This window comes from Mirounga leonina, unplaced genomic scaffold (assembly GCF_011800145.1).
Source record: "Mirounga leonina isolate KUSES-001 unplaced genomic scaffold, KU_Mleo_1.0 Mir_166, whole genome shotgun sequence".
In the NCBI taxonomy this organism is placed as follows: Eukaryota; Metazoa; Chordata; class Mammalia; order Carnivora; family Phocidae; genus Mirounga; species Mirounga leonina.
In genome coordinates, this window is record NW_023270418.1 from 28163097 (window position 1) to 28189446 (window position 26350).

The 26350-nt window shown below is 49.5% G+C and overlaps 1 protein-coding gene across 1 annotated transcript; it reads left to right on the plus strand.

Moving 5' to 3' along the window:
• Positions 1-233: 233 nt before the first annotated feature.
• Positions 234-9911, plus strand: LOC118015621 (pepsin F-like). Its single transcript, XM_035012361.1, has 9 exons — positions 234-289; positions 1339-1501; positions 4436-4553; positions 4649-4767; positions 6136-6335; positions 7818-7934; positions 8839-8983; positions 9071-9169; positions 9596-9911. The coding sequence occupies exons 1-9, from the start codon at positions 237-239 to the stop codon at positions 9746-9748; spliced, it is 1167 nt and encodes a 388-aa protein (XP_034868252.1). The 5' UTR covers positions 234-236; the 3' UTR covers positions 9749-9911.
• The last annotated feature ends 16439 nt before the right edge of the window (positions 9912-26350 follow it).

Genomic DNA, 26350 nt, shown 5'->3' on the forward strand with positions numbered 1-26350 from the left:
TTTTTTTTTTTCAGCCAAGCTCCAAGGAAGAGATCACAATAGAAATCTCTGTATTCTGTGAATTTTCTAAATCCCCTCCTCACAAACACTGATGGGGATAGAGATCTTATCAGAGAGGGTCATATGTCTTATCAGGTCCACTTAGCAGCCCTCAGGGGCGCGACTAAGGCAGGTCAGATCACATATAACAAGCAACTCATGCTGGCCATTGCTTGCTCAGAACCCAAGAAAAAAGCATGAAGTGGTTTGGGGTCCTCGGGCTGGTGGCCCTCTCAGAGTGCTTAGTCACGTAAGTACAGGGCATGCAGGCGGCATCAGCTCTCTTTCTGGGCTCTTTCTTGCCCTCTTATTCTCCTGCCCATCCATGGATAGAGAAGAGAATATAATCACCCCCAGACTGTCTTAAAGTTCAAGGCTCCATTTATTGATCAGTAACTTACCACATGCACTGTGGGGTCCAGGTGACTTGAGACAGGCCTGCAGGATTGTACAACTCCAGGAGTGCCAGTCATATCATGAGCTGTATGAAATGGCACCCCTTGGAATTGTTCAGTGCACAACCTGTGCAACTGTAGACATGGTCCTGTCTAGGAACAGCATTTTTCCTGCATTTGTTTCTAGGTCTTCTCTCTGCTCTCACTCCATTTTCATATGTATATGTCTCTGTCTTTTTGGATGTCTCTCTCCATGCAAAACTGTGTTTTTCCTACTTTGAGTCCTTCTTGTTTCTCTATCCTCTTAATTTCTCTAATTTATTCCCCATCGCCTCACTTCCTTCATAACCCCTCTCTTTAGGTTGAGCCCTGGAAAAAGATCAAAAGGGCTACTGGTAGGCCCAGTTTTGCCTCTAACAAGCAGTGTGACAATAGCCAAGTCACCAGCTCCCTATAAAAAGAGGATGATGATTTCCATTCTACCTCCTTCCCAGGGTTTCTTTGAGAAAGACACAGAAAGATGACAGTGGCAATAGGGACAACTGCCACTGTCAAGAGTTCCTATCTGTCAGGTGCATGATAGCCGTCATTTTGCTTAACACCCCAAACATTCTATGTGAGGGGGTTATTATCATTCCACCTTTTTGTAGGTGGGAAAACTGAGGCACAGAAAGGCCACATGGCTTACCCAAGATTACACAACAGAACCTATATTCAAACCTAAGTTTCCTGCCATAGTCTTTCCATGGTGTTGGGTGGCCCATCCTGATGATAAGATGACATCATAAAAATATTTGGGAAATATGGTAGGATTACAGCATGAGATGTAATAGTTATATTGTAACACAGGGCAGGTGAGATCGCTGTCTCTCATTTGTTTCTCTTTCCCAATGCTGGCTTAAAGAATCCCTCTGACAAGGATCAAGTCCATGAGAGAAAACCTCAGGGAGAAAGACAGGCTGAGAGATTACCTGGAGAAGCATCCTTACAACCTGGCCTACAAGTTTGTTGAGTCTGTAGATCCGGACCTGGGGGTATATTATGAACCCATGAGGAACTACCTGGATGTAAGTGTGGTGGGGAGGAATTGGGGGGAAGCGGGGGTGCGGAGGACTCTCCAGAGCAGACCCTAGGGCTCCGGCCAAGTGCTGGGGTTCATCTGGAAGTGTGAGCAGAGATGCTGGGGCTGGGGCTCCTGCAGGCAGAAATGCCGGGGAACAGGGACCCCCATCCCCAGAGGAGAAGTCACCCCCACCCTTAACTCCTGGTCTGTGGTGACCAGGTTCAGCAATGAGCAGGTGACAGGAAATATCCATTTCGGTGCCGACGATACATCCTTGGCACGTATGCACCACCGCACTTGGCTTGAGGGATTTTGTTCTTTCTGAACTAAGCAAATCACTGAGTTAGAGTAGAAGGGTGAGCATGTCTGCTCCAACGACAAAGCCCACTGCAAACCAAGTTGGACACCCCAGGCAGAAGCAGTTCAGCCTCCCCAGCCCCAAGAACGACACCAGTAAAAAAGTTATTGAGCGCCTACAATGTGTGAGGCCATAAAAAACTAACATAGATTGCTGCCTGTGTTCTCCTTTAGGATGTTGATGGACTCCTGTCTCACATTGAGGTCTTTCAACCATTTGGAGTCTATTTTTGTGTGCGGTGTAAGGAAATGGTCCAGTTTCATTCTCCTGCATGTGGCTGTCCAATTTTCCCAACACCATCTGTTAAAGAGACTGTCTTTTCTCCATTGGCCATTCTTTCCTGCTTTGTCAAAGATTAGTTGACCATAGAGTTGAGGGTCCATTTCTGGGCTCTCTATTCTGTTCCATTGATCTATGTGTCTGTTTTTGTGCCAGTACCATACTCTCTTGATGACCACAGCTTTGTAATACAACTTGAAATCCGGAATCGTGATGCCTCCAGCTTTGTTTTTCTTTTTCAACATTCCTCTGGCTATTCGGGGTCTTTTCTGGTTCCCTACAAATTTTAGGATTATTTGTTCCATTTCTTTGAAAAAAGTGGATGGTATTTTGATGGGGATTGCATTGAATGTGTAGATTGCTCTAGGTAGCATTGACATCTTCACAATATTTGTTCTTCCAATCCATGAGCATGGAACGTTTTTCCGTTTCTTTGTGTCTTCCTCAATTTCTTTCATGAGTATTTCATAGTTTTCTGAGTACAGATTCTTTGCCTCTTTGGTTAGATTTATTCCTAGGTATTTTATGGTTTTGGGTGCAATTGTAAATGAGATTCGACCTCAGCCACAGCAACTTCTTCCTAGAAACATCGCCAAAGGCAAGGGAAGCAAGGGCAAAAATGAACTATTGGGACTTCATCAAGATAAAAAGCTTTTGCACAGCAAGGGAAACAGTCAACAAAACCAAAAGACAACTTACAGAGTGGGAGAAGATATTTGCAAATGACATATCAGATAAAGGGCTAGTATCCAAAATCTATAAAGAACTTATCAAATTCAACACCCAAAGAACAAATGATCCAGTCAAGAAATGGGCAGAAGACATGAACAGACATTTTCCAAAGAAGACATCCAAATGGCCAACAGACACATGAAAAAGTGTTCAACATCACTCGGCATCAGGGAAATCCAAATCAAAACCTCAATGAGATACCACCTCACACCAGTCAGAATGGCTAAAATTAACAAGTCAGGAAACGATAGATGTTGGCGGGGTGCGGAGAAAGGGGAACCCTCCTACACTGTTGGTGGGAATGCAAGCTGGTGCAGCCACTCTGGAAAACAGTATGGAGGCTCCTCAAAAAGTTGAAAATAGAGCTACCATATGATCCAGCAATTGCACTACTGGGTATTTACCCCAAAGATACAAATGTAGGGATCCGAAGGGGCATGTGCACCCCGATGTTTATAGCAGCAATGACCACAATAGCCAAACTATGGAAAGAGCCAAGATGCCCATCGACAGATGAATGGATAAAGAAGATGTGATATATATATACAATGGAATATTACTCAGCCATCAAAAGGAATGAAATCTTGCCATTTGCAACGATGTGGATGGAACTAGAGGGTATTACGCTGAGCGAAATAAGTCAATCAAGGAAAGACGTGTATCATCTCAGGAAACAAACTGAGGGTTGCTGGAGTGGTGGGGGGTGGGAGGGATGGGGTGGCTGGGTGACAGACATTGGGGAGGGTATGTGCTATGGTGAGCGCTGTGAATTGTGTAAGACTGTTGAATCACAGACCTGTACCTCTGAAACAAATAATACATTATATGTTTTAAAAAAAGAAGAAGAAGAAGATAGCAGGAAGGGAAAAATGAAGGGGGGGAATCGGAGGAGGAGACAAACCATGAGAGACTATGGACTCTGAGAAATAAACTGAGGGTTCTAGAGGGGAAGGGGGTGGGGGGATGGGTTAGCCTGGTGATAGGTATTAAAGAGGGCATGTACTGAATGGAGCACTGGGTGTTATACACAAACAATGAATCATGGAACACTACATCAAAAACTAATGATGTAATGTATGGTGATTAACATCACATAATAAAATAGAATTTTAAAAAAAGGGGAAAAAACCAACATAGAGTTATCATTATTGTTAACATAGGGTTATCGTTATTGTTAACATAGGGTTATTGTTAACAAAAGGTCTCATCCCTTCTCCAAGAATGCATAGCCCAGCCTGAGAGACAAGCAGAAAGTAAATGAATGTCAAGGAAAAGGGCCAACTGCATGGTATTGATGTTCTATTTTGAGTTCAGAGGAAGTGGTCTGGGGTAACCTAGGAGGGCTACCTAGAGGAGGAAGCACTCAAGCTGGGCCAAGAAGGGTGGAAAGGATTTAGTGAGCTGCAGGGGACACTGAAGAGCTTTTCAAGTGGAGGCACTGGCCTGAGTAGAGGCTATAAGGTAGAGTGGTCGAAAGCTGATTTCAGGACACCCGACAGAGGCAGGCACCCTGGGGGTCAGGGAGGACTAGGGCAACCTGCCTTAACCATCCCTTCCCGGCCCCTGCAGCTGGCCTACGTCGGCACCATCAGCATTGGAACACCCCCGCAGGAGTTCAAGGTCATCTTTGACACGGGCTCGTCTGACTTGTGGGTGCCCTCCGTCTACTGCTCCAGCCCTGCGTGCGGTGAGCGCCTGCACCCGTCTCGTGCCCCCCACCCCCACCCTGCCCCGTCCTCTGTCCTTGGCAGGTTGACAGATGCTCACCTCCTGTGTCTGCAGCTAATCACAATGTCTTCAACCCTCTGCTGTCCTCCACCTTCCGGACCTCGGGCCGACCCATCCACCTCCAGTACGGCTCCGGGAGGATGTCAGGATTTCTGGCCTATGACACTGTTCAGGTAACGTGGAAACCAGAGGCTGAGGAAGGCTGGCCTGGGGAGCATTGACGGCTTATAGGATCAAATGTAGGGTCAGGTGGGAGCACCTGTCTTTCTCAAAGTCCCCCAGCCTGCCCTGTGGGGCTGGCTCCCTAGGGAGACAGTACCCCTCGCTGACACATGGAATCCCAGAATAACTAACCCAGAGAGTGGGTCACCGTGCTGGCGGGGCTTGGAGGCATGGATTTGCAGCTCCTTTCCCCTTGGTTAGCTCAAGGCTGATTTGGGGGGAACAGGGAGAGGTGTGGAAAAACCACCCACTTTTATATTTTCAGCACGGTGCTGGGTGCTTTCATGGTAAGAACTTGTTTGATCCTGCACCAGCCCTATGTGCCAGGCACGGTTACTACCATCACGCAGATGGGTGAATCGAGGGAGAGGGAATGCCTTTCCCAGGGTTATGCACCTGCTAAGTGGCAGAGCTGGGATGCGAAGCAGGGCTCACACAGATGGGGGATGTTTTGGAGAAGAGGGCAGAACTGATACGGAGCCTCTGGGTGCAGCTGAGGATCCAGGCACCCAGGCAAAAAAAACAAAGGCCACAGAAGTGGGGAGGGGGGCTGAAAAATGGGTCCTTACCCTTGGGGGCCTCTGAGACTCTAATAAAAACTATGAGCTGCCTCCCCTAAAGTGCCTGAACACACACACACACACACACACACACACACCAGCATATTTCCCAGGCAGAATTTTCCTTTTTTTTTTTTTTTAAGATTTTATTTATTTATTTGACAGAGAGAGACACAGCGAGAGAGGGAACACAAGCAGGGGGAGTGGGAGAGGGAGAAGCAGGCTCCCCGATGAGCAGGGAACCCCATGTGGGGCTCCATCCCAGGACCCCGGGATCATGATCTGAGCCGAAGGCAGACGCTTAATGACTGAGCCACCCAGGCACCCCCAGGCAGAATTTCCTAAGAGCTCTGATGGCATGTGGTATAACAGGCATCTCTCCTCGGGCGGACATAGAATCCACAACTGCAATGAATTCACTCCATTTCTGTCATCAGATCACAGTCATGCCCAAAAGAAGACTATCCTCCTCTCTATTCTTTTTGTCCTCGAGTGGAAACAATTCAGTCCCACTCTGAGTCAGTTTCCCCACCTGTAAAAAAAAGTGGGGGGCGGATAACGTCAGCAGGAGGAGCAGGTGTTGGTTAAAATCCCCAGGGTCCACGCACACAGAACCTATATCTCTGTTCTGGCTTGTCATAGCCAGCCGAGGTCCCCAAGAGCACAGCCACACCTTGGTTTTTCTCTGCTGTTAGTGGCCTCTCCCAGCCCAGCCCCACTTTCCAAACCTTTCCCTGGTGACACCCTCTTCTCCCACAGTTCGGGGGCCTTATCGATGAGTCCCAGGCATTTGGCCTGAGCTTGAGGGAACCCAGCAAGTTCATGGAATATGCAGTCTTCGATGGCATCCTGGGCCTGGGCTACCCCAGCCTCGGCCTCGGAGGGACCCTCCCCATCTTCGACAACCTGTGGAAACAAGGTCTCATTTCTGAGGAGCGCTTCGCCTTCTACTTGAGCAAGTAAGTCTGGGCTGGACAAGCTGTTTGTCCAAATCAGCTGTAAGATGCTTCCAGTTACATGAAAAAAGTGTAGACTACTTGATCCTGAAGTTTCTTGAGAGATAGCCTGATCCAAGGGTCAGCAAACTATGGCCTGGGGGCCCTATTTGGCCCAGCCCCTGTTTTTGTAAATAAAGTTTTATTGAGATGCAACCATGCTCATCTGTTTCCATCTCGTCTGTAGCTGCCATTGCTCTACAACCACGGAGCGGAGCAGACACAAGGGCTATCCTGCAGGCGGCAAAGCCTAAAATCATGATGATCTGACCCTTTACAGGAAAACTTTGCTGACCCCTGTAGTCCAAGTCCCTCATTTGACCGACAGGGGAACTGAGGCTCAGAGGGAAGCTTTGCACAAGATTGCCCAGGCAGGTGGCTATAGATGGGCTGTAGCAAAGGCCCCTGAGAGCTGAGGCCTCTGTGATGGAAGAGAGCCGGCCTGCGGAGGCAAAGTCCCAGGCAGAGGGAAAAACCCGTGCAATGGTCTGAAGGAGCACCCGAGGCCCAGCGAGGGGGCCAGTGTGGCTGGAGCACTGGGGGAGGAGGGGAGAGGGAATGGAGCCTGGCAGGGAGGCAGGGGCAAGGTTCCCCTGGGGTTCTGCACCACGTGGAGTGGAGGCCTCTGGCAGGGGTGAGGCAGGGAAGAGACATGATCCAATTTCCATTTTCGAAAGCTCACCCTGGTTGTGTGCTGGAGAATGATGCAGTGGAGTGGAGGCAGGGAGGCCAGGGAAGAGGCTACAGCAGACTCTTTAGGAGAGAGAGGGTGGCAGCTCGGTCCAGGGAGGTGGAGGGAAGAGGGAGAACAATAGAAGGAGTTGGGATATATGTTGGAAGAACGGGCAACAAGATTTGCCCACAGGTTTGCTCTGGAAGGAAGGGGAGGGGTCAGCAGAGACATGTCCCCCCTCGAACAGTGTGCACCCAGGACCTTCTACATAATTTGCAGGAAGAGTGCAACATGAAAAGAGGAGGCCCCTTGTTCTACAAGTATTAGGAATTTCAAGACAGGGACAGCAGAGAGGCGGGACCTTGCTGAGCATGGGGCCCCACAGCCCGCACCCCATGTAAGCCCGGACACTCGGCTTTTCTGAAAGAGGACAGGCCAGACCTCCCTGGCTGGCACGTCCCCCGACCACGTGGCCGAGTGCTCTGATCGCCGAAAGGGACTGGCAGAGGGGGTGGTCAGAGCCAGCCCTGCAGCCAAACTGTCCAGGTTTGAACTCAGCTTCACCATCCATTAGCCAGGCCTCAACCCCTCTGTGCCCCAACTTTCCTGTCTGTAGAATGGAGAGCAGAGGAGTGCCTCCTCCGTGGGACTTTGTGACGTGTGGACAAGTGAGCCACGAGAAGCGTGTCTTTAGACGATGCTTTAGACAAAGCAAATCCCCCCTCCCGGTTACTTTCCCCTCACAATGAACACTTTCCCCCTCCCCCTCTCAGAAAGGAGGAGGAGGGCAGTGTGGTGATGTTTGGCGGTGTGGACCACTCCTACTACAGCGGAGAGCTCAACTGGGTGCCTGTGTCCAAGGCCCTCTACTGGCAGTTGTCCGTGGACAGGTAAGCCCGTCGCTCTGAAGGTGGCCCCAGGTGATGCCCGCACACGGACACACATGCGCACACACAGACACATGGACACACACACACCGCGCACAGGCTCTAATAGCCCCACGCCTCCTGACAAGGTCCTGATACCAGCAGACAAAAGCTTAAAATGTCCTTTGGAAGCTTCGGTCGCCCGTGTCCTGCCCCCTGGGCTAGCTCAGGCATTGTCTGGCCAGGGGCCCTGGCATCTGAGCTGGGAGCTGGTTGAGCAGCCTGTGACTCCCTTCCTGTCATTCTGAGCACCTGCTGCCCATGAGAACCTCCATCTTCACTGTGTGGGCCCCATAATGAGCCAGACACCAGATATAGGTCTCTCGTCCCTCCCTCACTTACTGGTTCATTTATTCATTCAACAAACATATGTTCGGCATCTGCTGTGTGCTGGACACTTGAGGGAGGAACTGAGGATAGAAATTGCTCTTACAGAGTACATCTAACAGGGCAGATGTACATGAAACAAGTCACACAAATAGTGAATTTACCACTTTGATAGATGCCAGAAATGAGTAAAAGTGTGCCGAGGTGACCAAGAGAGGAGCCTGACTGAGTCTGGGTGTAAGACTTCCCTAAAGAAGTGACAGTGAAGCTGGAACCTGGAAGATGAGGAGAAATTAGCCAGACAAAGGGAGTGGGGATGGTTCTAGAAAGGGGAACCGGCACATTCAAAGGCCCTGAGGCACAAGAGAGCTTGGGACATTCAGGAACTGAAGGAAGTCAAAGAAGGTCAGTAGGATCAGAACAAGGGGAAACAGCTGTCAGGCAAGAGCTGAAAGGGTGCCCTGGGGTCAGCCAGGGAGGGGGTGGTAGTGAAGGGAGCCCCCAGTGTGACCCTGGTACCTGCTTTATCCCCGTCTCTCAGCATCTCCATGAACGGGATGGTTATTGCTTGTGATGGTGGCTGCGAGGCCATTATTGATACCGGAACCTCGTTGCTGATTGGCCCATCTGACGTTGTCTTCAACATACAGAAGATCATCGATGCCAAGCAGTCCTACAGTGGCGAGGTGACGGGTCATGCCGCAGGGACACTCTGGGCTCTCCAGGCATAGAAGGATCGGCTGGGCCAACCTCTCTCGCTCTTTCTCTGACAGTACATAATTGACTGTGACGCCGTCAGCACCCTGCCTGACATCGTCTTCACCATCAACGGCATCAACTACTCAGTGCCAGCCAGTGCCTACATCCGGGAGGTGAGGAGCCCACCCTGGGACCTGGTCCTCAAATCTGGGACTTGCAGGAATGTGGGGTAGCAGCCGGGAGCAGGAGGCCCCCTGGAGGCCAAGCCACACCATTGCAGACGCTGCCGAGTGGCCGCGGAGGGCCCGCCTGGGGCCTGGAAGGCTGCCAAGAGAGGGGCTGAGCTCAGTCTTTGGGAGCGGGTGGGGGTGAGGAGAGAAGGAAAGGTATTTTCCGCAGAGGGAACAGCCGGAGCATGAGTCACAGGAAAGACAAGGCAGAGTGTGAGGACAGCGGCAGAGAGTTCTGGTGCCTGCATGGGCACCCCACTTCTGCAGCTGCTCAGAGAGCCACGTGGCTCCCGGGAAGGGAGGGAGATCCAGCAGAGAAGGGCTGCAAGTGAGGGCTCGGGCTGACTGGTGAGTTTCTGTCTCCTCCAGGATCATCAGGGCACCTGCTACAGCAACTTTGACGAAGGCAAAGGCGGCTTGTTGCTCTCGGACTCCTGGATTCTGGGTGATGTCTTCCTGAGGTTGTATTTTACCGTCTTCGATCGAGGGAACAACACGATTGGCCTGGCTCCGGCAGTGTAAATACTGGAGCTGCTTCAGGAAGCAACCACGCCCGTCCCCCCCCCCCCCACACACACACACACAGTCACTCGGGGCATTCCCGCCCAGGGGCCATCCTGAACTCTGTCTGGGGCTCTGTAAAGCCTGCTCTCGGTAGAGAATAAAAGACCTCATTTTCCATGGTGCTGAAATGAACCAGCGCCTCTCTTTGCATGGGGGGGGGGGGTGCATCAGAATCAGGCAGGACTCCAGAATCGAGTCTGGACGACCCGTGAGAGAAGCCCAAGGCCAGCTGGCTTCAGTGAAGAGGGAAACTACTGGAAGGCTACTGGGGACCCAGGATGCAGGAACCAGAGCAGGTCCAGAGGGCTCGGTGACCCAAGAAATCAAAAGCCGTCAGCTCATTCTTTCTCTCCCTCCCTCTTTCGCTTCTCTCATCTTTGATCCTCTTCGCCTGGCAAGTTTCTTTCCTCGGTCTTCTACGAGGGCTGAGGGCCGAAGGACCCTACTGCTGCCCGCCTCAGGGCTTTCTAGCCTTAAGGGATGCAAACGGAAAGGAAGAAACCCTAGAGAGCAGCTTAGTACCAGGCAGGGCTCTGATTGGCCCAGCTCGGGTCATGTGTCCAGCCCTGGACCAACCATTGCGGCCCGGACCTGGGGTACTCTGATTGGCTCTCCTTGGTCACGTGGCCTCACCTGGGCGGTGGGTGTGATTGACAGTTTCCTACACAACCACTTGGCAGCGTGAGCTGAGGAGGAACAGTCCCCCAAAGAAGTGGCAGAGGTGTGTTCTGGACAGATGAGCAGGTTCGTGGCTGCCTCCCCAGTCGCCACCACCTCCACATTCAGAGGGACGGGAAAGGATCGAAAAAATAGATTCTATTCTTCTGACCGCAAAAGACCAGTTGGCAGTGGCCCTCTGCTGCAGAGGGTCTCTGAGTGAGGCTCTTCAAACTCGGATGGTTCCACCCTGGCCCCCCATAGCAAAGCAAGCAAAGGACTCCGGCCACCAGCTCGCTGCCACCCACGCCTACAGTGTCCTTTCCAGTCCTGCTGCCCGAGTGACAGGCCCACGTGGATGCCTGAGCTCTCCCCACCCCTCCGAAGCCCAGCAGGGCCCTACCCTTGGCCTCTGAGACTGTCTTGGGGAGACTGACCCCATGTAAAAGGGGACCCACAGTGCACAAAGCCTTCAGCCTCCCAGAGCATGCCAGCCTGAGCCCCCTCCAGGCACACAGCCATGACACCATTTGGTGTGAGCTGCCATGGTTTGGGAAGTTTGGGATGGAGGCATCACTTCCTCCCACCTGGACACCCCAGGCGGTGGCCCAGGATGGGGCCACAGAAGTCAGAAGGCAGAGGGAGGGAGGCCCAGACGGAAGAAGGAGTACAAAGGTGGAAAACAACGTCCTATCAAAGTGCATCGTGCTGCCATTAGTCCGGTGGGACAAACAGCAGTGACAGGGACTTTTCTTCATCCTGCATCCTCTCATGGATGTGCCACACATTTACTGAGCACCTACTATGTGCCAGGCAGTGTGGTGGACCCCTGGGATAGAAGGCAAGGAGAAAGAGAGAGACAAATGAGAACACCCACCAGTGAGGGCCGGGTGGGAAAACAACAGAGGTGTTAGTAGGAGGCCAGAGCACTGATGGGCTCTCTCTTGGGGAGCCAGGGAAAGGTTGGGGGGGTGGGCATTGACCTCAATCTTGCCACCCCAGCATGAAACATAGCCCCAAGCCCTGCAGTTACCATCTGTGTGAGATCCGCTGTATGTCCACAGTTCCGTCCCAGTCCCTTCAGGAGGACAGAGGATTACGATCACGTGAGGGGAGGCAAAAGAGGACTAGATGCAGAGCTGATGGAGGGTGAGGCTACAATTGGTAATGTTTTCAAACAAGTAATAAAAATCAAAAACGTGGGGCGCCTGGGTGGCTCAGATGGTTAAGCGTCTGCCTTCAGCTCGGGTCATGGTCCCAGGGTCCTGGGATCGAGCCCCGCATCAGGTTCCCTGCTCGGTGGGAAGCCTGCTTCTCCCTCTCCCACTCTCCCTGCTTGTGTTCCCTCTCTTGCTGTGTCTCTCTCTGTCAAATAAATAAAATCTTAAAAAAAAAAAAAATCAAAAACGTAATGAAGACTCAGCTGTGTACAGTTTGTAAACTCATTTTCCAAGGGGGTCTTCATGGAACCATAGGCCACTTCTCTCTTGGTCGGAAGCCACCTATAAGAGCAAGAATAATAGGTCCAGGTAATTGCCTATGCTGTCTCCCCATGACCCCCTGCGAGGCAGGAAATGTCGCCCTGATTGTACAGATGAGGGAGGTGTCCGAGCTCCTGGCTCCAGCTCCCAGTGACAGACACAGAGTAGGCCCTCAAGAAAGACACGTTGAATAAATGAATAGATGAATTAGTTAGTGCTCCCACTGGCGCATCCTGCTGCATCCACGGCGGGAGACCTGGGTGGTATCAGCCTGGCTTCCTGCCATCACCTCAACCATAAAAGGTCGAGCCCAAGCTCAAGGCTGGAGCTGACGGCTTTTAATGAACCAAACTTTCCTCGAGGCTCTGTGTGTGTAGCCTGTGCCCCCAACAAGGGCATTAATTCTGATCTTCAAAGCAAAGACCCCTCACCCCCCAGCCCTCTACTTTGATCCTTTACCAGTCGCATCCCGAAGGGATGTTGATAGCCTTTGGTGAGAGAGAATGTAGGGAAAAAGGAAAAAGATAGCTTTTGAACACTTCTTGTAAGAATGTAAACTGGTACCAAGTTTTTAGAGCTGATTTGTCGTTAAAATAGGGTGGGGGTGGGAAGCTAAGCATTATTCAACGAAAGAGAAAGGTTTCCAACAGAGAGGAGACGCTGTGGTTGCGCTGGAACAAATAAATCCATTCCCATAGACAAGCCATCCGGGAACAGACTGTGACGTGCTGACATCTGGTGGCCAAAGTGGATATTGCACACACGCTCTTCCCGGTCCCGGCTGCACCTGCCCCCGGGGTTCCATCTGCTTGAATGGCTATTTGGCAACATAAAACCATTGTCACATCCACTCTCCCACCTTTAGACCTGCTGATCCCTGTTCAGACTTAGACAAATATATTCCAAATATTTATACTTAGCTGAAACTTATTTACTAGCTATACATATTTTCCCAGGAAGCTATACTAATACAAGTTGGGAAGTGGTACGTAAAGAAATGTGCAGCTGGAATTGTGGGTCACTCCCTCCCTCACCGCCTTCAGGTGTGTACTGCAAAGGCCCCTCCTGGGTGTGGGGGGGGCTTCACTGGCGCCTGTCTCTACAATGTCAACCCTCACCGACACTCCCCGTCCCCTTCCTTGTCTTCACTTCCCTCCACCATCACCATGTCACACACAATATAATGTATTTGTTTCCCTTGTGATTATCTGTCACCTTCCCTGGAGTGGAATTTCATGAGGGAGCGATTTGGGTCTATCTTGTTCCTTGATAGATCCCCAGTGCCTAAGTTAGGGCCTGGGCCATTAGAGATGCTCCATAAATATCCTGGGGATGAATGTTATGTGAAACCACTGTTAAGAAAACCACATCATCGGTAACGCTGAGCACAACTCTGCAAAAGCAAGAAGTGTGGACGTTATCAACTAACTGTTATCAGTTTGCTCCGGCTGCTGTAACAAACACCATGGACTAGGGGGGGTCGGGGGGCTTACACAACGGAAATTTATTTTCTCATGGTCCTGGAGGCTGGAAGTCTGAGGTCAAGGTGTTGGTAGGGTTGTTTCTTCCGAGGCCCCTCTGCTTGGCTTTTAGGTGGCCACCTTCTTCAGGTGTCTTCACGTGGTCTTTCCTCTGGGTGTGTCTGCATCTTAATCTCCTCTTTTTTAAAAAGATTTGTTTATTTGAGAGAGAGAAAGAGCATGAGCAGGGCGAGGGGCAGAGGGAGAGAGAGAGAGGATCCCAAGCAGACTCCCCACTGAGCACAGAGCCCCACATGGGGCTTGATCTCACAACCCACGAGATCATGATCTGAGCCGAAACAAAGAGTCGGACGCTACACCGACTGAGCCTACCAGGCACTCCTAATCTCCTCTTCTTATAAGGACGCCAGTCAGATAGGATGAGGGCCACCGATATGACCTGATTTCATCTTAATCATTTCTTTAAGGACCTTGTCTCCAAATACAGTCATATTCAGAGATCCTGGGGGTTAGGACTTCAACGTATGAAAACGCTGGGGGAGGGAGAAATCATTCAGCCCATTACACAGATAAACACAACTCCTGGGATGTGTCAAAAGAATATAGGAGTCAGATGAAAGGGGTTCGGGGGCCAAGCCCAGGACAGTCTAGGCATGAAAAGGAAGAATAATAATACCGGATTATAACTCACTAAATAAACCAAGAATCTACGAGTACAAACAGATAAATAAACACATACAGTGAAAGGACAGCTAGTCCTCACCATAGACTGCCAATCAAAAAATGTCAATAAAAATTGGCATCAGTTTAATGATCGATTCAGGCACAAATCCTCAAGGGATGCTTCAACTTGGGTGAAGGTCTCACGGGGAACAGCCTGTTTGCACAGTCTCAAAGCACCTCCCCACAGATCACCTTAGTAATCTCAGTGCGAGAACCGCAACGGACAACCTGGGAAGCAGTGCCGCCTTAGCCAAGTCACCAAAGTCAGCAGCACCCAGAATGGGACAGACCGGCACCTGGTGCCTCCCGTGACATTCCTGCAGAAAATAAAACAAAACAGAACAAAAAAAACACACATAACCTGAATCAAAAAGTACGAATACCTCAAACAAGCCCAAATTCAGGTACTCTCTGCAAAACCAGCCCATATTCTTCAAAACTGTCCATGTCAAGAACAGCCAAAGGCAGGCTAAGGAGCTGTTCCAGACTGAAGGGGAGTGAAGAGACCAGGCAACCCAAAATAAGGCGCGGTCCTGGATGGAATCCTGGGCCAGGAAAAAAAAATCACTTCGAGGGACAATCTGAGGATAGCTGGTGAATTTAAATACATGCTGTGTATCAGATTGTGTATAGTATTGTGTCAATGTTAAATTTCCTCAATATGACCATTGTGCCGTGGTTATGTAAGCCAATGTCTTTGTTCTTTGGAGATACACTCTAAAGATTTAGGAGTAAAGGGTCATGATGTCTGCAACTGACTCAGATTATTCAACCAAAATAATACTCCGTGTGTGTGTGTGTATACACAGAGCAAAATGGCCAAATGTCAATAACGGGTGAAACTGCGTGAAGTATACATGGGAGCTTGCAGCCAATTTTTCTGGAAATTTGAAAGATTTTCAAAATAAAAAGTTTCAAAATTTAGAAATGGTTTCATGCTTGGTGCCAGGGGTGAGACAGCCCCAGGACTGGCAGGGGAAGGGATGGTGCCTTACCTGAGCCAGCCCCGGGACAGAGAGAACAGATGGGGGCTCCGCTGCCAGCCCACACGGGCCCGCCTCCGGCTGAGAAAGGTGACCCATGGTGCAGACACACCAACAGTGTGATTTCCTGTCCTTAGTGATCACGAGCTCCCTCCAGAGGGTCTGTTGGGGTGCTTGACCACTCACCCAACATCTGCTCTGTGCCACTTTCAAATGCCTCTAACAAGTTGGTTCCCCCTGGGAATCTTAGGCTTCTCTCATTAAGACAGTTCAAATGCCTCCTCCTCCATGATGACCTCCCAGATGTTCCCTGGAAGTGAGCTCTTTTTTCTAAATGGCCTGCAACACCTTGACTCTTTTCGGTATCCTGCTCTAGTGAACGATTACGATCATTTTCTGCCCATTATTACAGTGATTTAAGTCTGGCTCTTATTCCTCCCACTCAGATGTGAACCCAAGGAAGGCAAAATTCATGGCTAATTTGTCTCTAGCAGACCTATTGTCCAGGACGTGGAATGAATGAATGAATGAATGAATGAATGAGGAGATGGACCAGGCAAAGGACTCATGGGGAATCTGGGTGCTCAGGGACCAGTCCAAGATGGGTGATGCAAAGCAGTAAGAGGGTCTAGAAAGACGCCAGAGGCTTCTGCATGCATTCGTGGCCTCACCACCCACCCCTAGGCCAAGGCCAGACGCCCTGTGCACTCCTGCAGCAGGTCCTCCGGCTGGATATTCCAGCTCTTTCAAGAACAGCTTTTTTCATCTGGAGCCCGAGGCCCAGGTCAAGGGTTTTAAATACCCTCTGGCCACTTCCCCAGCTCCCTCCACTTTAACCAAACATGATAAAGCCACAGGTCAGAAGCCAGGACCCAGGTCACCGCCAGAAAGAACAGGGCCTCGATCAGATCAGATTGGACCAGAATGGACACAGAGGATCAGGTCCAGAGGCGTGCTCACCAGGGAGTAAGGTGGCATTCGGAGGATAAAAGAGCTGGTGCCCTGTGGGGCCGGACTCCTTACCAGTGACCTTGACCTCTGTCCCCAAAAGGAGTTCACCCCAGGCCACCAGGCAGATCCAGCTCCAGGGAGGCACCCTGAGGAGGAGCAGGGGCTGTGAGGGGCAGAGGGGCTCTCTGAGAATCCCTTTGTCCCTGCTGCAGGACTTCAGGCCAACTCCTTGGTTATGCTCCAGTTCCCGAGAATTTTCCATACCCTGGTTAATATCTCCATCCTCTGCCAGCCCACTCCCAGGCTCCAAACATTTCCTTCTCTGCTTCCAATTAACCCCTGTTCTGCCCACTTCCAAATGCCTATCTCCCCCAAGCCCTTCTCTTGCGTTTTACCCAAAGCTGGGCTGGAGGCTCTGCTTACATCCCTCCCACAGGGCAGAGCTCGCTACCTCTCTGTTGCCTTATCCATGGTCAACAACTCCATCTGCTTGAGCAGAACTTCTCCCCCTAGTTGGGCCCCAGGGACGAACAGCGGGAGTTCAGAAATTGGGTGTGTGCATCGGTGTGTGTCTTCCCCGGGAAAGTGGCAGTAAATGCTTACAAGCTTGGGCTCAGGCTCCAGACAGCCTGGGTTTGAACCCCAGCTCTGCCCCAGCTGTGAACTTCGGTAACCTTGAACCAGTCACGGAGCCTCTCGGCAGCCTACCAGTAAAACCTGAGGAGGGGGCAGCCCTTACTCACAGGATTGCTGAGATGAGCCTTAATTCCCGGCACACACTTGCCTTTGCACCTGTCAGTCATTACCATGCTCACTGGCATCCATGCCTTATCATCACTGCCGCTGACCTGCCTCTTCGTCCCAGGGGCTGGCCTGGGTGGGAGGGGCTTTGTCCCCCTCCCCCCCCCCGCCCCGGGGGAGATGGACTGGGCCAGGACGAGTGTCCTATCTCCCCTGTGCCATTTGCCAGCCCTTGGAGGTCTGGAAACCAAACCAAACCAATTAGAAATTCACTTTCCTTTTTTTTTTTTTTTTTTTGAGATTTTATTTATTTATTTGTCAGAGAAAGAGAGAGAGAGCACAAGCAGGGGGAGCAAAGGCAGAGGGAGAAGCAGGCTCCCCGCCAAGCAGGGAGCCCGATGCGGGACTTGATCCCAGGGTCCCGAGATCATGAGCTGAGGCAGACACTTAACCAACTGAACCACCCAGGCGTCCCGAAATTCACTTTCCTTAGTGCATAAGGAGGATCCAGAGCCAGAATGAAGAGACTACCTGCTTTTTCTTTTTTTTTCAAGTGTGAAGCATAACCAACATGTAAATAGGCTTCAAGCATAAATACATGATTTAACACATTATCATGAAACACTTATTGAAATTGAAATTGAAGAAGACACAAAAAGACCCCATGCAGGCCAAGAAATGGAACACACCAGCCCCCGGAGGCCTCTCACATGTCTCCATCAAGAGAATTTTCACCCTTACTATCCCAAGAATCTCAGGCCCAGCAGGGCAGGCAAAGTCAACAACAGACCCTCTGGGCAAAGGAATCAAGGGTGCCAGCTCAGCCTTCCACTGCTCTGCACTCTAGGCAAGCTGCTAAACCTCTCTGAGCCTCAGTTTTCCAGCTATAAATCTGTGAAATGGTGCCATAGAGTCCTGGACCTATCTCCCAGGGAGATCTCATGCAGGCATGTGGGTACCTGGCCCCACACAGGTGAGTGCTCAACACCTGCAGGCAATTACTTCTACTAATTTGGGTGGGGACAGCTGTCGGGGTGGGGGAGAGATTTCTAGGAGGGCTCTCACCTCTGCTCCCCCAAACTCCAAATCTGCAAATGAGATAGATACCCAAGAGGTAAGTGTGAGAAGAGCCTCTGTTGCACGGGTTTTTCAAACTGTGTACCTTCAATTCCCAGGGGTGCCATAGAAATATCTTGTGGGGTTGGTGGGTCTTCATGCCCTCTGCTGCCCAGGCAACTCAGCTGTTCCCCTTTTCCTATAATGGCATTGCATGCATGTAAGATTTTATAAAGATATTTTGTCCCTAGACAATTAAATTATTGATGCAAAACTCGTTACAAGTTGCAATGAAAGACAAGCAATGTAATTGTTTTTTAAATGAGCAAAAGAGCAGGCATAAATGGCCAATAAGCACAGGAAAAGGTGCTTAGCTATTACTATTCAGGAAATACAGATTAAAACCACAATGGGGAAAAGCTGAGAGCCTTTCCCTTAAGATCAGGAACACGTCAAGGATGCCCACTCTCGCCACTATTGTTCAACATAGTACTAGAAGTCCTAGCAACAGCAATCAGACAACTAAAAGAAATAAAAGGCATCCGAATTGGCAAAGAAGAAGTCAAACTCTCTCTCTTCGCAGATGACATGATACTTTATGTGGAAAACCCAAGACTCCATCCCCAAATTACTAGAACTCATACAGCAATTCAGTAATGTGGCAGGATACAAATCAATGCACAGAAATCAGTTGCTTTCTTATACACTAACAACGCAACTGTAGAAAGAGAAATTAGAGAAACGATTCCATTTACAATAGCACCAAAAACCATAAGATGCCTTGGAATAAACCTAACCAAAGAGGTAAAGGATCTATACTCTAGGAACTACTGAACACTCAGGAAAGAAATTGAAGAAGACACAAAAAGATGGAAAAACATCCCATGCTCATGGATTGGAAGAATAAACATTGTTAAAATGTCTATGCTACCCAGAGCAATCTATACCTTCAATCAAAATTCCAATGACATTTTTCAAAGTGCTGGAACAAACAATCCTAAAATTTGTATGGAATCAGAAAAGACCCCCAATTGCCAAGGAAACATTGAAAGAGAAAAACAAAGCTGGGGGCATCACGTTGCCTGATTTCAAGCTATACTACAAAGCAGTGATCACCAAGACAGCACGGTACTGGCACAAAAACAGACATACAGACCAAGGCAACAGAATAGAGAACCCAGATATGGACCCTCAACTCCATGGTCAAATAATCTTCAACAAAGTAGGAAAAAATATGCAATGGAAAAAAGACAGTCTCTTCAATAAATGGTGCTGGGAAAATTGGACAGCTATATACAGAGGAATGGAACTCAACCATTTTCTAACACCATACACAAAGATGAACTCAAAATGGATGAAAGACCCAATGTGAGACAGGAATCCATCAAAATCCTAGAGTAGAACATAGGCAGTAACCTCTTTGACATCGCCCACAGCAACTTCTTTCAAGATACATCTCCAAGGGCGCCTGGGTGGCTCAGTTGGTTAAGCGACTGCCTTCGGCTCAGGTCATGATCCTGGAGTCCCTGGATCGAGTCCCGCATCGGGCTCCCTGCTCGGCAGGGAGCCTGCTTCTTCCTCTGACCCTCCCCCCTCTCATGTGCTCTCTCTCTCTCAAATAAATAAATAAAATCTTTAAAAAAAAAAAAGATACATCTCCAAAAGCTAGTGAAACAAAAGCAAAAATGAACTTTTGGGACTTCATCAAGATAAAAAGCTTCTGCACAGCAAAGGAAACAGTCAACAAAGCAAAGAGGCAACCCACAGAATGGGAGAAGATATTTGCAAATGACACTGCAGATAAAGGGCTGGTATCCAAGATCTATAAAGAACTTCTCAAACTCAACACCCAAAAAACAAATAATAAGTCAAAAAATGGGCAGAAGACATGAACAGACACTTCTCCAAAGAAGACATCCAAATGGCTAACAGACATATGAAAAAATGTTCATCATCATTAGCCATCAGGGAAATCCAAATCAAAACCACACTGAGATACCACCTTACACCAGTTAGAATGGCCAAAATGGACAGGGAAAGAAACAACAAATGTTGGAGAGGTTGTGGAGAAAGGGGAACCCTCTTACACTGTTGGTGGGAATGCAAGTTGGTACAGCCACTTTGGAAAACAGTGTGGATTTTCCTCAAAAAGTTAAAAATAGAGCTACCCTATGACCCAGCAATTGCACTCCTGGGTATTTACCCCAAAGACACAGATGTAGTGAAAAGAAGGGCCACATGCACCCCAATGTTCATAGCAGCAATGTCCACAATAGTCAAACTATGGAAAGAGCTGAGATGCCCTTCAACAGACAAATGGATAAAGAAGATGTGGTCCATATATACACTGGAATATTACTCAGCCATCAGAAAGGAGGAATACCCAACTTTTGTATCAACATGGATGGGACTGAAGGAGATTATGCTAAGTGAAATAAGTCAATATTTGTGGAACATAAGGAATAGCATGGAGGACATTAGGAAGAGGAAGGGAAAAATGAAGGGGGGGAAATCGGAGGGAGAGATGAACCATGAGAGACTATGGACTCTGAGAAACAAACTGAGGGTTTTAGAGGGGAGAGGGGTGGGGAGATGGGTTAGCCCGGTGATGGGTATTAAGGAGGGCACATACTGCATGGAGCACTGGGTGTTATACGAAAATAATGAATCATGGAACACTACATCAAAAACTAATGACGTATTGTATGGTGACTAACATAACATAAAAAAATAAAATTTTAAAATAAATAAATAAAAACCACAAGAAGTTACCTCCTTACACCCACTAGACTTGCTAAAATTAAATGGCGGACATACGAAGTGTTCACCAGAACATGGAGTAGCTGGAACTCCCATCCACGGTTGGTGGGAGCACAGAATGGTACAACCACTTGGAAAACTGTTTAGCAGCTTCTACTAGAGCTGAGCCGACCCTATGATCCAGCAAGTCCACTCCTGGGTCTACACCCAACGGAAATGCATCCATAGGTTCACCAAAACGCACGTATTAGAATGTTAATTGCACCACAGCTCCTAAGAATCCCTACTCTGGAAACCACCCAAATGCCCATCAACCAGAGAAGAGGTCCAGAAAATGTATATTTACGCAACGGGATGACATACAGCAATGAAAATCACCGACTTGCAGCTGCCCAATACTGAGGTGAATCTCACGAACGTAATTGGGAGCCAACAAGTTAGACCCAGAGCATGGGTGTTAGATGGTGCTGTTTCCCTAAAATACTGAAACAGGACAAATTAGTCTTTGCTGTTTGAGGTTAGAGTGGTGATTTGGTTTGCGGTGGGGGGGCGGAGGGCAGGTTTGGATCTGGAAGGGGGCACGAGGGGGCTCTGTGGGTCCTTGTAATGTTCTGTTCCTTGACCTGGTAGTGGTTTATGTGGATTTGTTCCATTTGTGAAATTGCATCAAGCCATTCCCTATGGCACGCATCTTTTCGTGTGCACCTTATACATCAAGAAAAGCTTTTAAAATGATGGTGTAAGCTGACAAGAAATCACCTGGAAAATACACAAGCATTTCATTTTTCTTTTTTTTTTTTTTAAGATTTTATTTATTTATTTGCCAGAGAGAGAAAACAAGCAGGGGAGCAGCAGGGCAGAGGGAGAAGCAGGGTCCCCACTGAACAAGGAGCCCGATGCCGAACTCGAACCCAGGACCCTGGAATCATGACCTGAGCCAAAGGCAGATGCTTAACTGTCTGTGCCACCCAGGAGCCCCTCATTTTTCTTTTAAAAACAGGCTGCAAAACAGTGTGTACTGGACTGGCCCCATTTTTGTAAGAAATAAATATATTCCTTTGCAACATTAATGCTGGATCATTCTGGGTGGGGTTGAGTCGCTTTAAAAGTTTTATTTGCCTATAAGTAATCTATAAGGGACATGTATTATTTGTAGACTTGGGCCCAAAAAAATGTTATTATAAATTTAATGTTAAAGCCTGTGCCCATCCCTAGAGCAACTCCGCAGATCGGGGACTGGGGAATGGAAGTGTGTGGTGGGTGTTGTCAGAAGATTGTGTGCCTGGGGCGAGGCCTTGATTGAAAGCCCCTAGGGGACCAGCCGGCCCACTGCCTAACACAGCAGCTCGATAACACTTATCGTGCTTAAATGCTCCACTTCGGTCTTGCCAGAATTGGGTTCTTTAGATCTCATTCCATTGCTTGCTTTGATAATGTTCGCGGAACATTTCTGAACACCTGTGCCTTTGGCAAGGGGTGCCCTGCCTTGGGGATGGTGTTCCCAGTGCCCCTCAAAGCTGAGTGCCGGGCAGGGCTAATGGCAAAGTACACAGTGTTGTCTAATCTTTCTGCCAGGCCAGTCTGGCACGATGAGATTACCTGGCGTCCCCCCACCCCCACCCCTTGGCAGCCACGAAGCGGCTCTGGCTGACGATCAGACCTGCTCATGGAGGACACGTGGTCCTGGAGTTGGGGCTCCTCTTTCCCTCCCAGGAGTTCCTGTGGGCACCGGGCGGAGTGGCTTCCCTGAGTGTCCCCGGGATGGAGGCTGTGTGGGTCATGGAACGTCCACTTGATGCTCTAACCTACAGGCAGGACCCAGGTGGGTGGGTGAGGGCACGGAGTCGGGCCCGGGGGAAACAGTCTCCCAAGACCAGAGGCTTCTGTGACATGGGTTCTAGTCCCTAAACAGTGCCACTATTTAGTTATATGAACCTGTGTTGACCACTGAAACCTCCTGGATTGTAGGGATAATGCAGGATGATCATTTTTAAAAGCTCATGCATCTCAAAGCACTGAGAAAAGCCTGGAGAGCCATGGAAACACATGTCTTATTGTCTGGTTGGAGGCTTATGTGTCACCTCCCTCCTTGTCAGATCGTTCATGTTGCCTGGGCAGAAAACTGGCTTGCAGGGCTCTGGAACGGCCCCGAGTGGGGACAAGCGGAGGTGGTTATGTGGATCTTTGTGGAATTTTCAAGGGGGTTTCTATTGTACTAGTTTCTATTGCTGGTGACAAATTAACACAAATTTTGCAACTTGAAACAACTCACATTTATTATCTCACGGTTTCTGTGGGTCAGGCATCCAGGCTCAGTCTAAGTGGTCCTCTGTTTCAGTGCCTCTCATAAAGCTGCGGTCAGGGTGTCAGCCAGGGACATGGTCTCATCTGGGGTTCAACTGGAGAAGGGTCCGCTTCCCAGCTCCCACGGTTGTTGGCAGGATTCAGCTTCGCGTGGGTTGTCAGACTGGGGGCCTCAGTTCCTTGCTGGCTATTGGCTGGAGACCACCCCCTGTTCTTCACTGTTTGGAGCTCTCCATGGGGCAGCCTGTCTCATCAGAGTGAGCGAGGGAGAACATCTATACAGAGAGCCTACTGGCAAGACAGAAGTGATGATCCCACATAATGTAATCACAAAAGTGACATCCCATCTGCTCTGTCATATCCTATGGGTTAGAAGCAAGTCACAGGTCCTGCACATGTTCGGCCGGGGGTGGGGGAGCAGTACAAGGGGCATGGATACCAGATGGCAAGGATAGTTGGGGGTCAACATAGACTGTGCCATAAGCTGAGAATTGGTGCCACCAAGCATTTCAGCCTCCCTCAGGGTGTTAAAATCTCTAATATGGGAAGACTCGATTATCTTCACCAATTCAAGAGCTTCCCATTAGTGCGATCCAAAGATCTAACCGAGGTGGGAAGGAAAGAGCCTCCCCCCACCCAAATCATCCGCCCTCTCTTGACTTGACCACAAACCCCTTGAAGGCTTGGCATATTTCCATTCTGCTCTTGGATGTACCCCCAGTCGCTGGAACATGCCTACCCAGCACGTAACAGGTGCATAATAAAAACGTACTGAACGAATGTGTAAATGGCTCCTTCAGGTTCCTGCCGGAGGAGCCTTCCTTCTGTTTCCCAAACATATTTCTCCTCTGTCCGAAGTTCCCAGGTGGGTCCCACAGACAAGCTATGCCTCCAAATAGACGCTCGTCTTCAGACTCTAAAGCCCGCAACCCTCTAGTGAGCCCAGAGGAGCCTGGACACTATCTGCCCCTCCTAGAAGGACCCCAGCCACCCCACCCTTACCCCCAGGATGAGGTAAGAGAGCCCGCCAGCCAGTAGCTCTGAGGAAGGTTGTGGTCAGAGCTTCTCCTCAACGGGCCAGCTTCGTCACTGCCGCCATTTGACGTGGAGGAGAAAAGCAGACTGTGACAGATTTTACTCAGGGTTCCAAAGGACCAAAACGGAAGCAGGGATGATGAATGCGTCATCGTTCTTTTATTTTGCATTTCCTTTAATGGTACTGCAACATCTTATTTGAAACAAATCCTGTGTGTCCCCTCCAGGGCGCCCCACAGGCAGAACCTAGCGCCCAATTTCCCTTCGCCCCGTCCCTCGTGTGGCTATCACTGGCTGAAGGCATCACCTGTTGTAAAGTCAGGTGCATCGCATCTGACGCCCTAGAGTGAAACGTACCTTTCCAAGTGTACGATCTAGAGAGAGAGTATTTCCACCTCCCCAAAGTCAACGTCTTCCCCTGCACTCTCACCTGTGTTCTGTTCCCATTATTTTTGCCTTTTCCAGAATGTCATATACAATGAGATTCATCCAGTAGCTCATTTGTGTCTATTGCTGGGCGCTCTTCCATCAGGTGGCTACAGCACCATTTGCGCATCCAGGGAACAGCTGGAGGACTTCCAAGTTGTTTCCAGTTTTTGACAATTATTTTTTTTTTAAGATTTTATTTATTTATTCTTCAGAGACAGACAGAGAGAGAGAGAGAAGCAGAGGGAGAAGCAGGCTCCCAAGGAGCAGGGAGCCCGATGCGGGACTCGATCCCAGGACCCTGGGATCATGACCTGAGCCGAAGGCAGACGCTTAACCATCTGAGCCACCCAGGCGCCAGTTTTTGACAATTATGAAAAAAAGCTGTTTGAAATATCTGTGTACAGGTCATTGTGGGGACATATGGTTTTCATTTCTTTTCAGTAAATACCCAGGAGGGGGATGGCTGGGTCAAATGGTAAGTGCATGTTTACTTTATACAAAACTGCTAAGCCTTTTTCCAAAGGGGCTGACCTCTTGCGTGCCCCCTGCTGTGGTGGCCCAGCATCCCCACCAGCACGTGGGGTTGACGGTTGCTTCCATTTTAGCCACTGTAAGTGCATGGCTGATTAGGGGCGCCTGGGTGGCGCAGTCACTTAGGCATCCGACTCTCGGTTTTGGCTCAGGTCGTGATCTCACGGTGGTGGGATAGAGTCCCGAGTTGGGCTCTGCATTCAGTGTGGAAGCTACTTGAGATTCTCTCTCCCTCTCCCTCTGCTCCCCCTCGCTCATGCTCTCTCTCTCTCTCTAAAATAAATAACTTAATCTTTGAGGAAAAAAAAAAAGTGTGCGTCTGGTTAACATTCCGTATTTAATCCTCACAACGATCCCATGAAACTGGTGGGACCATTATCCCCACTTGACAGACAAGGAAACTGAGTCTCAGAGAGACTAGATCACTAGCTCCAGGTCTTACAGACATTCAGAGGCAGTCTGGGATTCCAACCCAGACCCTGGATCCAGAACTCTTCATAAGATTCCTCCATGGCCTACAGTAAACTCCGGTCAGGGGACTGAGGCAGAGGAAGGCACAGGGACCCACAGAGACTGGCCTGGATTCAAGCTCCCTCAGGCAAGTGGCGCAACTTCTCTGCACCTCAGTCTCCTCATCCATCAAATGGGGATCATAATATTACTTATCAGAGTGAGCGAAGAGCAAGAGGTCAATAAATCCAAGCTCCTCTGTCTCCTCTAACTGCCAAGGGAGGGAAATATATGGGTGATGCTGCTCCAGGTAAATTAGCAGAGTGGCTAATTAGGGACTCATGACCCCACTTGGAACCATGTTCCCAGGCTGCTCTTAGCTCTTAGTTTGCCCGGGATTAGTCAAAACACGGTGGTGAACACTCCCGTGCACCATATAATCCACGGAGGGAAATGAAAGATGAATAAAACACACATAATGATCTTCGTGGTTCATTCCCCACACCTCAATCCTGAGGGCTCCCTGACTCTCCCTGCTACCACCCTCCCACATTTCCCTTCATTTCCAAGTTGAGAAGTAGGCACAAAAGACTCGGTCCTTCTTCCTTTCTTTTTAAAAAAATTCTGATGAGGGCGCCTGGGTGGCTCAGATGGTTAAGTGTCTGCCTTCGGTTCAGGTCATGATCCCAGGGTCCTGGGATCGAGTCCCGCATCGGGCTCCCTGCTCCTTGGGAGCCTGCTTCTCCCCCCACCCCCCCCCCTCTGTCTCTCATGAATAAATAAATAAAATCTTTTAAAAAAAATTAAAAAAAAATTCTGATGAATGGTTTCAGATACACCTGACAGATTACATAGAGTATAAAGAATAATGATGAGCACCCAGGTGCCCGCCCCCCAGTGTAAGACCTCAGTTACCTTTGAAGTCCTAACGAGCAGCCCCCCACACATCGCCCCACACACCTCCCCCACACACACCCC